The sequence below is a fragment of the Xenopus tropicalis genome, chromosome 2, assembly GCF_000004195.4.
Source record: "Xenopus tropicalis strain Nigerian chromosome 2, UCB_Xtro_10.0, whole genome shotgun sequence".
NCBI classification, from domain to species: domain Eukaryota; kingdom Metazoa; phylum Chordata; class Amphibia; order Anura; family Pipidae; genus Xenopus; species Xenopus tropicalis.
The window spans coordinates 132,240,366-132,253,438 of record NC_030678.2 but is presented as its reverse complement, the minus strand read 5'-3'; the positions used below and the strand labels follow the sequence as shown (position 1 = coordinate 132,253,438).

The 13,073-nt window shown below is 38.6% G+C and overlaps 1 protein-coding gene across 5 annotated transcripts in view; it reads left to right on the top strand.

The window, feature by feature from the left end:
* elf1 (E74 like ETS transcription factor 1) overlaps positions 1–13,073 on the top strand; it is a 64,396-nt gene that overhangs the window by 49,054 nt on the left and 2,269 nt on the right. For all 5 annotated transcript variants that reach the window (XM_012957329.3, XM_012957331.3, XM_012957330.3 and 2 more), the window contains 6 exon segments: positions 3,279–3,456; positions 4,260–4,367; positions 5,608–5,766; positions 7,322–7,405; positions 8,171–8,363; positions 9,584–10,072. In XM_012957329.3, the coding sequence (XP_012812783.1) occupies positions 3,279–3,456; positions 4,260–4,367; positions 5,608–5,766; positions 7,322–7,405; positions 8,171–8,363; positions 9,584–10,072 (1,211 nt within the window).

Here is a 13,073-nt window from a genome sequence, read left to right as displayed (position 1 = left end):
TACTGTACTACCTGTACTAACCTATAGTACACAGTGATGACGGGGTGGTAGAAAGCAGGTCGTTTTTTCCCCCATGAGGAATGCATCGCTTGACATGCCGCTAAATTGTCACATAAATTACTGCATAAAAATCTGCAGTTTTTAGTTGTAAATTATGCCCACAGTATTGCTTTCCTTCAAACTTTTTGTGGGCTGTGCAGCCATACAAGTTATCATTACGAGATCTCTGTAATGAGAAACACAGACAGACTCGCTGCTGATGAGATGGTCAGCAGTTTATCTGCATAAGAAACAAGTCTGCTGATAAGAAGACTTTAAAAGAAAGGAGAATACTGAGAGATAAAAGCAAGGGTCAGACCCGCCATATGGCCACAGGCAAAATGTAATCTGCACCTTTACACACACCCAGTTTCAGAGAAGACCATGGCCTTTGTTTCTAAACAACTTGTGACTACAGCACCAGTTCAAAAGCACCTTTGTTTTTCTGGGTGTTGTCACATGACCACCCAACGTCACTCACTGGTGATGCAGCAGGTTGTGCCGCATGTTTCCTGCACAGCTACATTATTTATTCACACCGATTTTCTCTAAGACACAAACCTTACTGCCCTATATGCCTGCCAGAATTTCTTTTTTTTGTCCCAGAATCATTCAGTCCCTAAGATCTGTTCTATCATACAGCTCCCACCCAGAATCTAGAAAAACACTTTTCCACAGGTCTCTGGAGAAGGATACTTCTTTGCCTTTTTCTATACTTGTAGTTATTTCATTTCTCATAATATTAATATGGCAGTGGTTATCTTTTTTTTTTCAGGGAGCTTGTACATTCTTGCTGTTCTTGTCCTCTGGGTACTCTTGTTTCCTCTTAAACCCATAAGAATACTAGCACTCTAGTTGGCTCCTGATAAAATGATGAAAACAATGGCACTAAAGCTCTGCTAAATGTGTCAGCTCATTATACATGACAGTAATAAGCGTGAAAATGATGAAAACAACAGGCTGAGCATAAAACAGACTTTCCACTCTGTTTTGTAACATCAGGTCAAAGTGGTTTTAGTCTCCACCTGCTGGAATGTCACAAAAAAATTATTTTGATAGCAAAACAATTTCAAAATTACTTACAGATGCATGGGTATTATCATAGACAGAAATAACTCTCAGTATTTGGCATTCAGGATTTCAAAGGGAACTCCACCAAATTTGTTTTTTACATGATGAAATGAAATAAAAAGTCTAAACAACTTTTCAGTTTATATTTATTAAGAAATAACAGCTGTTTATAAAGCACCAACACATTCCACAGCACTGTACAATAAATGGGTGAATCAATTGAACATACAGATTTTATTCAAAAAGCAACAACTGATACCCATGACAAAAGGTAAAAAGGGCCCTGCCCTCTAAGGGCCATGACACACGGGGAGATTAGTCGCGCTGCGAAAAATCTCTGTTGTCGCGGGCGACTAATCTCCCCGCAATGCCATCCCACCGGCTGGAATGTAAATCGCCGGTGGGATGGCATACACGGTGCAGTGATTTGCTTAAGTTGCCTGAAGTTTTCTGTTAGTTGCCCACGATAGATCTCTGCTTTTGTGGGGCAACTAATCTTTCCGAAATGCCTTTCCACCAGCAACAAAGGGAATCGCTGGTAAATCTCAGTGACAAAGGCATGGAGCAAATTAATCTAAAATTGTAGTACAATCTTTTGTTTATAAATTATTTAAGCATTAAGCAGAGTACCTTCAACGTTGTTAACAGCAGCTTCCCATCTTCTGATCTTAAAAGTGTTGGTGACCCTGCACATTCTCAGTTTGGTCTGGGCTGCTGTGGAGAAACAAAACATTGGGATAGCCCTAAATTACCAAAACATAAGCAGAAATATAGGTTTCATCTATTGTAGAAAATATTGCTAAAGGGCTAAATACTAATTCTAATGCAGATTGCACTGGATATTATGCTGTTGTGTAATGTGAGTCTGAAATAATTACTGCCTTGTATCATGAAATGTATGTTGTGCGCTGGTCCCTATGCATAGATAACTGACAGCAGCCTAGAGCATATCCTGCAAGTCAGCATAAATAAAGAAGGGGGTTTACTGCAGGCACCTGTGGAGGTGCAGAATTTTTATGCTAAAGGGTTGTGGTAGCCTGAGGCTGGAATAGAAGTCAGAGCATAGGGTGTAGCATTTCTTGCCTTATTCTTTGGTGAGATTTAGTTCTACTTTAAAGTAATAAGAAAAATCTGGAGACAATGGAGTTGCTAGAAGGCATACAGAGTTTCTTTGTAAGCATGTAATACAAGCCATTATTATAATGGCAGTTCTGTTCCTAATTTCCACACCAATGAGGTTACAATTATTATCACTTGTTTATATAGTGCAGACATATATTATTCACATAACTCCACACTGCTGCAGTGTAGCTTATAGTGTAGGGTACCTGTCACATAAAATGATTATAGCAGAAGGAAAGATTCAATCACTGGGGGGTGCCAAATATTAGGTAATTACTTAATTATGTAATTACTTACCTGATACCCTGGGCCAGTGCATCTGTTAGGAAAAACTGCACCGGCCTGGGGTACTTGCGTGAGTGATTCTTTTCCTTCCTTCTTTTTTCAAAATCTCAGGGCCGACGCATGCACGGTAGAGTGAAAAAGCCATCTTTTTTATTAAAGTTTGTCTCTTTAGTCTACTGCACATGCGCGCCCGTGCAAAGACAGAAGAAGCAGGTAAAGGATAGCTCCTTGCAAGTACCTGGGTCCAGTACTGTTTTCTGCTAACAGGCACACTGGCCGAGGGTAGCAGGTAAGGATTACAATCACTGGGGGTACCTAACATTTGGTACCTTCTAGTGATTGAACCTTTCCTTCTCCGTTAAGCAGTTACTAATCTGTCATGAAATAGATATGAATTCAACAAAGTTGACAGAGGTTACGAGCACACAACCCCCAGACTTTCAGCAGGAGAGCAGGAATACAGCTTAAAACTGACAGGTTTGCCATAGATAGCCTTTAGAGCTAGTGAAATGTGTCTGTGGCTCACAGCATGACTGAGTTTAGAATAAATGATACTCACATATAAATATTAAATATATTAACCACTCTGCTAAAAACAAATAATAAAGATTTAGAATTCATTTTAGATTCAGAATTGGTTTCATTTTACATAAATACATTGTAGACTATTTTAGACTAGAATATGGCAATGAAAGGCACGTTTCTGATCTTGTTACAGTTTTGGACAGTAATAAGTCACTGAAACTTTTTTGTCCAACTAGCTTGGAGACCCTTCCATTTTTCCGGCTGTCATTGTTGAACACATTCCAAATGCAGATCTCCTGCACAGCTACTCAGGTCTGACCTGTGTGGATGAACCAAACAACATGATTACAGAAAACTCCTTGGATGTAGCAGAGGAACAGATTATTGATGATGATGATGACATTACTCTTACAGGTTTGTATAGGGGCTGCACACTTAAGCAAGTATTGATATACCTCAGATACTTTAAGGTGGCCATACACGCACCGATAATATCATACGACACCTCGTTTTTTCACTTTTCTAACATGTAGATTTTGCCGGAAGTGATGTGTGAGTCACAAAAACTGTGGCACTCACCCCTAACCAAAACCCACACCCACCGGAGCCCGTTCCTTACTTTTACCTCAACCCTAATCTGTCAGTCATGTCACAAAGGGAGACACAAGCATCCTCTAGTAAAATAAAAGTGGTGTCAGTTTCACTGTTCTGTATTTTAAATACAACAGTGTATGTTCATGTCCAAGACATTTTTTATTTTATTAGCATAAAAGTGCTGCTGTACTGGCTCTTTTGGTAGGGGACTCCTCCTCCTCCTTTTCAAATGAGAAAAAATAAATAAATACATACAGCTTTATAGACACTTGTTTGTGAGTCCAGTTGAGTCAAAGGGATTCTGGGATCAAATTCCTTATGGCTCTTAGGATAAACCCATGTAAATGGGACTTTTCTATCGGCTAAAGCTCACCCACTGGGTTTAAAGCTGAAGCCAGCATAATAGCTGATCAGATTCCCAACTACAGACCGGTTTCGCCCTTCTTGGGGCTCATCAGTGTAGTGCAGGGTTTTCTGATCAGCTTAGGTAGAGCCAGGAGTGGGGATTCACGAACAAGCTAAAAGGGTTGAGGAGATCGCCTCATACGTATGCAAATTGCAAATGCCCACTGCCAGTAATGTATTTGCTTTTAAAATAATTTCTGTTTTATTTTGCCTTTCAGTTGAAGCATCATGTCATAATGGGGATGAGACTATGGAGACCATTGAAGCTGCCGAGGCACTACTAAATATAGATTCCCCTGATCCTATGCTGGATGAAAAAAGGCTGGGTGAGTGCATGATGCCTGGAGAAAGGATCTTTTGATGCTGTATCAGATTTATAGAAAGGCAGGGCTGCATTGATAAAATACAACTTGGTATCAGCAGAGATGATAAAGTCTCCAAGGGGTTGGGCAGTGCTATGTTGACCTCCCAGGAAGGATTGCTAGAATAGGATAAGCACTAAACTGTACCTCAGAGCTTATAGTTCTTATTTACAGCCTTGGGCTTTACTAGCCATGCACACCAAGAGCAGCAAAAATGATGGTGATAGCCAAAGGGGACTATTGAATGCAAAGGGGATATCTGAATGCAATTTAAGTATTCATTTCATTTTTTAAAATAAATGTCAGTATTTTTCCCATTTAGAAAATATTTTTTTTTCAGATGTAGAGTGCTGCCTATTTTCTCTTTCTGTTTAGTAAAGCATACAGTATTTTTAAAACTGCTTCGCACAATTGTAGCAAGGTTTATAACATTCCATAAAAATACTGATAGAAAGTTACCCAAGGTTTTTTCTTGGCTGTCTAAAGAATAATACTGCACCAGACCTAATATACTAATATTCAGGAAATATTGGTAATATTGTGGTGACAACATAGAAAGGTGAAGATTTAGAAAATCATTTCTGTGAATCAGATTACTACTTTCCACACTAAAGTGACTGTTCTGGCCCTGACTTTACAAAGTAATATTCAAGCTCTACTTGTTATGGGTTATGCAATTGGGGGGTTTGTTCTGAAAAGAAACTATCTAAAGGAGCAAAGTAACATCAAAAATTACATGTACTGAAATAGAGTGTTTTAATTGTATTTGTTACCTGACGATACCTTTATATAAAATAGCCACTTTTTACATTAACAACCAAATTTGCCAGCCACCTAGAATAGCAACCATTTCAGTCTTTTGTATTAATCTTTTTTTTTTTTTTTTTTTTAAATCCTAAACTTTTCTCATAGGTATTCAGGTTTTATAGAATATGTTACGATTTGAAGTTAATGCCCTGAATTCCACCACTTTGGAAGCAATAAATGTTTTGGAAACCACATGTTTCCTAACATTACTTACTAGTACGATCATTCATAACTTTTGTTCTATACAGTAACCTTTGTGAATTCTCCTTTTCACAGACTGGCCAATAATAAACACTTCTCAAATTTGGGAGGTTATGTTGACCAAACACTGGCTGATTTTTAGGCTATGCCATTTAAGACTGCATTTATATATTTATGTGTAATTGCTACCTTTTAGCTAACATCTTTGGTTCAGCTGATGATGACCTTTTGAGCACTCCCGTTACTCATGTCTCAGTCACTGTTGATGGAATCCCAGAGGTGATGGAAATTCACCAGAACATATATGAAGAGAATCTAGAATCTAATTTACATGAACAACCTAAGAGAAAAAAAGGTACGTAGCTAAAGCTGTAACAATTACACCAAACTCCATTGTACTTTGGATTTCTTTACAAAGGATTAATTGTAAAAATTAAAAAATTTTAAAAAACCAATATGAAACTCTGGCAAAATAAACTAGGATTCAAGATCAGAGGGCTTATTTACTAAGAGCAAAAAACTGCACAAATGGACAAGTTTTTGCCAACAATACACATTTTTCTAAAGCATACCCATGTAATTGGGGTTGGCATTGGTTAGTAAACAGTACACAAGCAGATGCGACTTGTGCCCACCATGTAAGAAGGGTTCAGAGGGGCCCATCTAAATGGATGCCCCTTAAATGCTTGCTATTTATTAGGGGTTAGCTGGAGAACCTATGGATTCAAGGCACAGCTGAAGCCCAGTAAATTGCAGCTGTCTATGGTAAGGGTGGTTAACCTTTATCTCAAATCATTTTCAAATTATATAATGCAAATAATGATTTTTTTACAAGTGCTATTTTTTTTATTTTTACCAGTTTTATTTAATTGATGTTTAAAACTTATTTACTTATTTTAGAAAAATAGTAAGAAAAATAGCAGCTAATTATTTGTGGTAAACTATATCCGAATCATACATATGTAAAGGAGAAGTGCCCCTTTAAGTACAGGGCTCCCTTGCATCAAAGGTGCAATGAGTGCAAGGGTACAGAACACCTCTGCATCACATTAGGGGCCCCATTTATCAATGTACAATTGGGTACGACTAAAAAAATTTTTTATTTTTTCTAAGTGTTAGAACTGTGCGTATTTTCTGCAACTTTTTCGTACTTTGCAACAATTTGTTTCACAAAATCGTATGTTGCAACGAGTACAAAATTTTCGTTATTCATTCAAGCTTTGGTATCGTGACTTTCCTTGGGCCAGGTTGGAGCTGCAGAGTGCCATTGAGCCCTATGGGAGACTTTCCTTGGGCCAGGTTGGAGCTGCAGAGTGCCATTGAGTCCTATGGGAGACTTTCCTTGGGCCAGGTTGGAGCTGCAGAGTGCCATTGAGTCCTATGAGAGGCTTCCAAAATCATGCACTGAAGGATCAAAGTCAGAAAGTTTTTAGCACCTTTTACGATCATTCGGATATGAAAATTTCAAAACTTTCAGATTGTACCACAATGTTTTCGTACGACCACGAGCAATCCGGAATTTTCGTATCTAATATGATTTTTTCCCATTTTTGAAGTCCGAAATTCGGACTTTGATAAATCAGCCCCTAGGTGTACAGTACTAAGTGAATGGCCAAGTTTTGTTTGTGCCGTTTCATGTTAGTTTCTACTAATACAAGTGAAAGAAACTGTTTTTTTTTCCACTTTCATTTATTAATACAATGGTAAAATTGAACATGCAAATTATAGTACAGTTATTTTTTTATTTGTATTTTGTCTGAATGGCAGTTTCAAAGAATAAAAATGTGTGTAGGTTTAAATGAATACCTATGCAATATTATCATTCCTTGAATGAATCTGATAATAAAATCAGTAAGCATCAGTATTTGAATGTGTTTTTTTTTTTTTAAATAAACTTTTTTTTACCATAGGAAGAAAACCAAGAAATCCTCGTCCTGAATCCCCCACCACCACCCCAAATATATCTGTCAAAAAGAAAAACAAAGATGGTAAAGGTAAATAAACATGTTATTAAAAACCTATATCTGGGACAATGCAATAATTCTTAGTAACATTTAAATGCCCCCCCTAGGGTTACACTCAAAGTCGCTAAAACACTCATAATGGTGTTCCCAAAACAGCACTACCAAATCTTTCTGTCGCTTCATTGTTCACGGTTTGTGATTGATACAGATCACCTGTCATAACTATCATAATAACATGTACAAAAATGTATGACTGCTGCTTCAGGGCTAAAATGCAGCTGCAGTGCTCCCATGCACCTTCTGACAATTTCTATTCAGACCCATAGGGGCTGATTTACTAACCCACGAATCCGACCCGAATTGGAAAAGTTCCGACTTGAAAACGAATATTTTGCGACTTTTTCGTATGTTTTGCGATTTTTTCGGATAACGTTAAAACTTAACGCTACGAAAAATGCGCAACTTTTCGCGTAAGTTTTAACGCTACGCAAAATGCGCAACTTTTTACGCAACTTTCGTAATGGATAGGAAAACTCGCGTTTTTACGCAAAAATCGTATTGGATCCGAAAAATTCGTACAGAATCCGAAAAAATCGCAAAGTACCGATCATTACGAAAAAAACGCAATCGGACTCCATTCGACCCGTTCGTGGGTAAGTAAATCAGCCCCATAGACTACTTACTTAGAAAAGTCTTTTCTGTAACAAAACTGTTATTTAACCTGGATGTATTTGGTTAATATTCCTGCCTGAATTTACTTAAATTTGCTTGAATATTTTGTATGATATATTTCAGGAAATACAATTTATTTGTGGGAGTTTTTGCTGGCTTTGCTTCAAGATAAAGCAACTTGCCCAAAGTACATAAAATGGACGCAGAGAGAAAAGGGCATTTTCAAACTGGTAGACTCGAAAGCTGTTTCCAGACTGTGGGGTAAACATAAGAACAAGCCTGACATGAATTATGAGACAATGGGCAGAGCCCTCAGGTAAACGCAAACAAAGTACATTTCAACAATGCACAATATATTAATATGGATTAAAATTCAATCTTTATAAAGCTTATTACGCCTGATTTATTTACTCTGGAATGCTATACAGAAGGAAGGAGCACTTCTTCCGACTAATGCTACTTACTAAGCTACCTCCATCCAGTATTTTGATCCCTGCGATTCTCTGGGCCACAACCATCAAAATGCTCTTAGGGTGAAGACACACAGAGCTCCTAGTAGCAGCTACTTGTCATGGCTACTAAAATAGACAATGCTGATCATTTACTGACTACAGTTTCTACATGTGTTTTAACAGAGGCAATTATTGTCTATAGCAGGGTATTTTCTGTCGTTTAGTAGCTGTGAAAAAGTAGCTGCTGCTAGTATTTCTGTGTGTCTTCACCCTTACCGAAAGCAGGCAGTTCATTTAGTGGCACAATGGAAGCCAACAGTGCTAGGGTCCTAGGTTCGATTCCACCCTAAGACCAAATAATCTGTTTACAACCACAGGAGAAGCTAATTGATGCAGTCCTCAGTGTGATGGCTCATATTGCTGTCTTTGTAAGCCAATTGTTTGGCCCAGGGGCGTATTAACTTGATACTGCTCACCTTAGGATCTGCTTGCTTGGGGACCTTAACAAGTGGATCCTATAGTGTATGGCCAGTTAAATATGAGCTGTCGGAGCAAGGACTGCATCAGTGAGCCAAGTGGTCCTCAATCCAACTGGAATATCAGACCAGCCCAATCAATATTTGCCCAATTTTCGGCCAGATATCAGTCAGGTAGGGCCTCGTACAAGGGCAGATAAGCCGCTGAATTGGTTTGAAGGGCCTCAATCCGCCATCTTAAATCTGCCCGTGTAAGGCCACCTTAACACTCAAACAAATATAGTTCAGGTGTGTAATTGCTGTGAAATATATTGCTGCTTTAAAAATAAAGACTAATAATATTTCATTAGAAATGCTGCCTGTAGCACACGTGCCATTCAGCAATTATGACTCTTAAAATCAGGCCAGCTTTCTTCTGTGTTTGTTTCCACAGTGGCCCCAAAATTCTAATAAATATATATATAATTGGCTACAGAATTCTCGATTAGACAGAAATAAGCTATTTGCGCTTTTTTTTTCAAAGACTTGAGCATGTTGTACTTTTTAGTAATAATTATGCTATGATGTGATCTGTATATTTATTTTATAAATGTATTGTTCTTCTTCAGGTATTATTACCAAAGGGGAATTTTAGCCAAAGTAGAAGGTCAACGACTTGTCTATCAATTTAAAGAAATGCCAAAGGATTTGGTGTATATAGATGAAGAGGACTCTAGTTCCGGTGCTGAATACTCTGGCAACTTGTCTTCAGAATTCTCCTTGCAGCACTCTTCAGTTACTACTCCCACCAGGAACCAAGCACGGGCATCCAAGGGCTCTTCCAACACTGCATCAAGGGCCAGCTCAGCCACAGTTCTAAAGAATGGATCTTCTAAATCTTTGAAGTTAAAAGAAGAAATAGATACAGTCCAGCAACAGGTCTCCTTGCTGCCATCAGATTTATTGAGGACAATTCAAGCTTCTCCAGTAACACAACCGCATCCAACTCAGTTATATCGGACAGTGCATTTAATGCAGTCTGGACAAGCTATTCCAGAACAAGCCATAACTTATAGCACAATACAGAATGACAGCTTGCCTGGTGCTCAGACTGTAAGGTGAGAAACAGATCAACTTCTAACTTAGTATAGTATGTTTATATAAGAAATCAGACTGGGTGAAACTCCCCAAGAAAATATTGACATATATAGTCAATGATTATAGAAAATGATTTGGACTGCCAGTTTTCTGATTGTTTTGAACCAGATGGTCCTTAAACTGGCCACACACATAAAGATGCCCATCCAGCCCAACTGTACAATGGTACAATTGACTTAGCTGATCAGCCAATGCTGTCCCCTCAAAATGAAAAGTCAGGTATATGCATCCCTTTGGTGTATGTGTGTAGCTAAGCTGCCCTAATTTCTGAAGTTTGTCAAATGAGACATTTTATCAGAACTGGAGAGTCTGCCTGAATGTTACTACCATAAGGTTGCTTCTTTTAGCCCAAGGATTTGATCATAGTAGGGGCCTAGTAAGGGAACAACAACATCAAAAATGAAAATGCATCAAAGTAATTAAAATATTATGTACTATTGCCCTGTACCAGTAAAAGTTGTATTTTTACCTCAGAAACACTACTATAACTAATATATAAACAAAGCTGCTGAGTAGCCATGGGGGGAAGCTATTCAAACTGAAACAAAGCTAAATACAGGGCACATAGCAGAAAAACAGATAAGCTCTGCTAAATACCACTGTATTCAATAGAGCTTATCTGTTGTCTGCTATGTAACCTGTGTCTTTTTTCCCTTTTTCGCAGCTTGATTGGCTGCCTCCATGGCTGCACAGCCATGGTGTTACTGTTCCTTTAAAGCAGTGGTCCCCAACCAGTGGCTCGTGAGCAACATGTTGTTCCCCAATCCCTTGGATGTTACTCCCAGTGGCCTCAAAGCAGGTGCTTATTTTTGAATTCCTGGTAAGGAGGCAAGTTTTGGTTGCATAAAAACCAAGTATAATGTCCAACAGAGCTTTCTATAGACTGCCAGTCCACATAGGGGCTATTAAGTAGCCAATTATAGCTGTCATTGCTACTCCTAGAAACCTTTTTCATGCTTGTGTTGCTCCCCAACACTTTTGCCATTTAAATATGGCTCACGGGTATAAAAGGTTGGGGATCCCTGCTTTAAAGGCAATACTGTCACAAAAAGTCTATCATAATGGTTATATCGATTATTCAAGCAGGTGTTAGCCAAGACACACTGAGGTGTGAAAATGTGATCCAATCACAATGCTATTATGAAACTCACTGAGGAAGCTGTTCATATTGCAAGTTACTTGACTGTAAGTGCAGGGTCAGACTGGGGGGTGCAGGGCCCACCGGGGCTCCCGCCCCAGGGCCCTGAAGGTGCCCCAGCCGCGTCCCCTAACCCCCCCCCCAGGGGCCCCCCTAACCTCCCCCCGCAGGGCCCCCGCATGACGTCCTCCCCTAACGCGTATAAATTGAACGCGCCGGGGAGGAACAGTCAGTAGGGGGAGCGCCGGCAAAGGTCGGACTGGGCCGCTGGGGCCCACTAGGGCCGGGGCCCACCGGGATTTGTCCCGGCAGCCCAGTCCGACCCTGTGTAAGTGTGAATTATAAAGTAATAGCTGGGGTAATGTGTCAGTTTATGTTGCTGATAGACACCCTCCTCTGTTTAGGGATTGATTTTCCACCTTGCAGATTGCTGTCCTCAAAAGGTTATAGTAGAAAAGAATAATTGTATTAGTTCAGATACAGTACATATTATTATTATATTCTAAATATTTTTATTCCCATGATATGAAGGTTATATCACATTTTTGTTTTCACGATCGAGAAAATCCATGTTTAAAAAACCCCAAAAACCTTAGCGGTAATCTGTAAATTACAAGGCTGAAAGGTGCTACATAGTACAAATGCCTTTACCAATAGCAACCAACCAGATCTTTGTTTTAAATTGCCGTGAAGTGATAAAAACTAATTTCCAATTGTTCGCTGTAATTTGTTCTAAGCAAAAGTAAACAGGAACACATCATCCCATATTTTGTTTTTATTCCTTTTTGTTGAGGCTAAAATATATAACAAAGAGAAACTGTGTTGGGAAGTGACCAATGAGAGAAAAAAAGTTTGAATATATAGACAGTCTTCCAAAATAAATGGGAAATTAATTTCTAAATATTAATTTAGAACCAATTTGAGCCTTGTTTTATTACTATTTTACATTGTACAGGTTTGGGCTCCATTATCCAGAAACTCATAATCCATAAAGCTCCAAATTACAGGGATGCCATCTTCCATAGACCCTATTCTAATGAAATTAGCTTTTTAAGGATTATTTCTTTTTTCTCTGCAATAATAAAACAGTGCCTTGTACTTGATCCCAGCTAAGATATAATTAATCCTTATTGGAGGCAAAGCAATCCTATTGGATTTATTTAATGTTTAAATGATTTTTTTTTAGTAGACTATAGGTATGAAGATCAAAACTATGGATATACCCCTTATCCGGAAAACCCCAGGTCCTAAGCATACTGGATAACTGCAATAATGCATTTCTGGGGGATAAACCCAAACAAAGATAACAGTGCTATGCAGTGTGCAATAAAAAAAACATCCTTCAGTACCTATATTAAAGGAACAGTAACACCAAAAAATGTATATATTTCAAAGAAATTAAACTATAATGTTCTGCTGCCCTGCACTGGTAAAAGTTGTGTGTTTGCTTCAGAAACATTACTAGAGTTTATATAAACCCTGGTGTGTAGCCATGGGGGCAGCCATTCTAAAGAAGAAAAGGCACAGGTTATATAGCAGCTAGATAAACCCTGTAGAATACAATGGTGTCTTATCTGTTATCGGCTATGTAACCTGTGCCTTTTCTCCTTTTTTCCAGCTTGAATGGCTGCCCCCATGGCTACACAGCAGCTTATTTATATAAACTATAGTAGTGTTTCTGAAGCAAACACCTCAGTTTTACCAGTGCAGGGCCACAGTACATTATATTTCAATTACTTTAAAACACTTTTTAAAGTAATTTTTTGGTGTTACTGTTCCTTTAAAGAGCAAGGAATGAGGTAGCTTGTGCAAAAAGACATGGG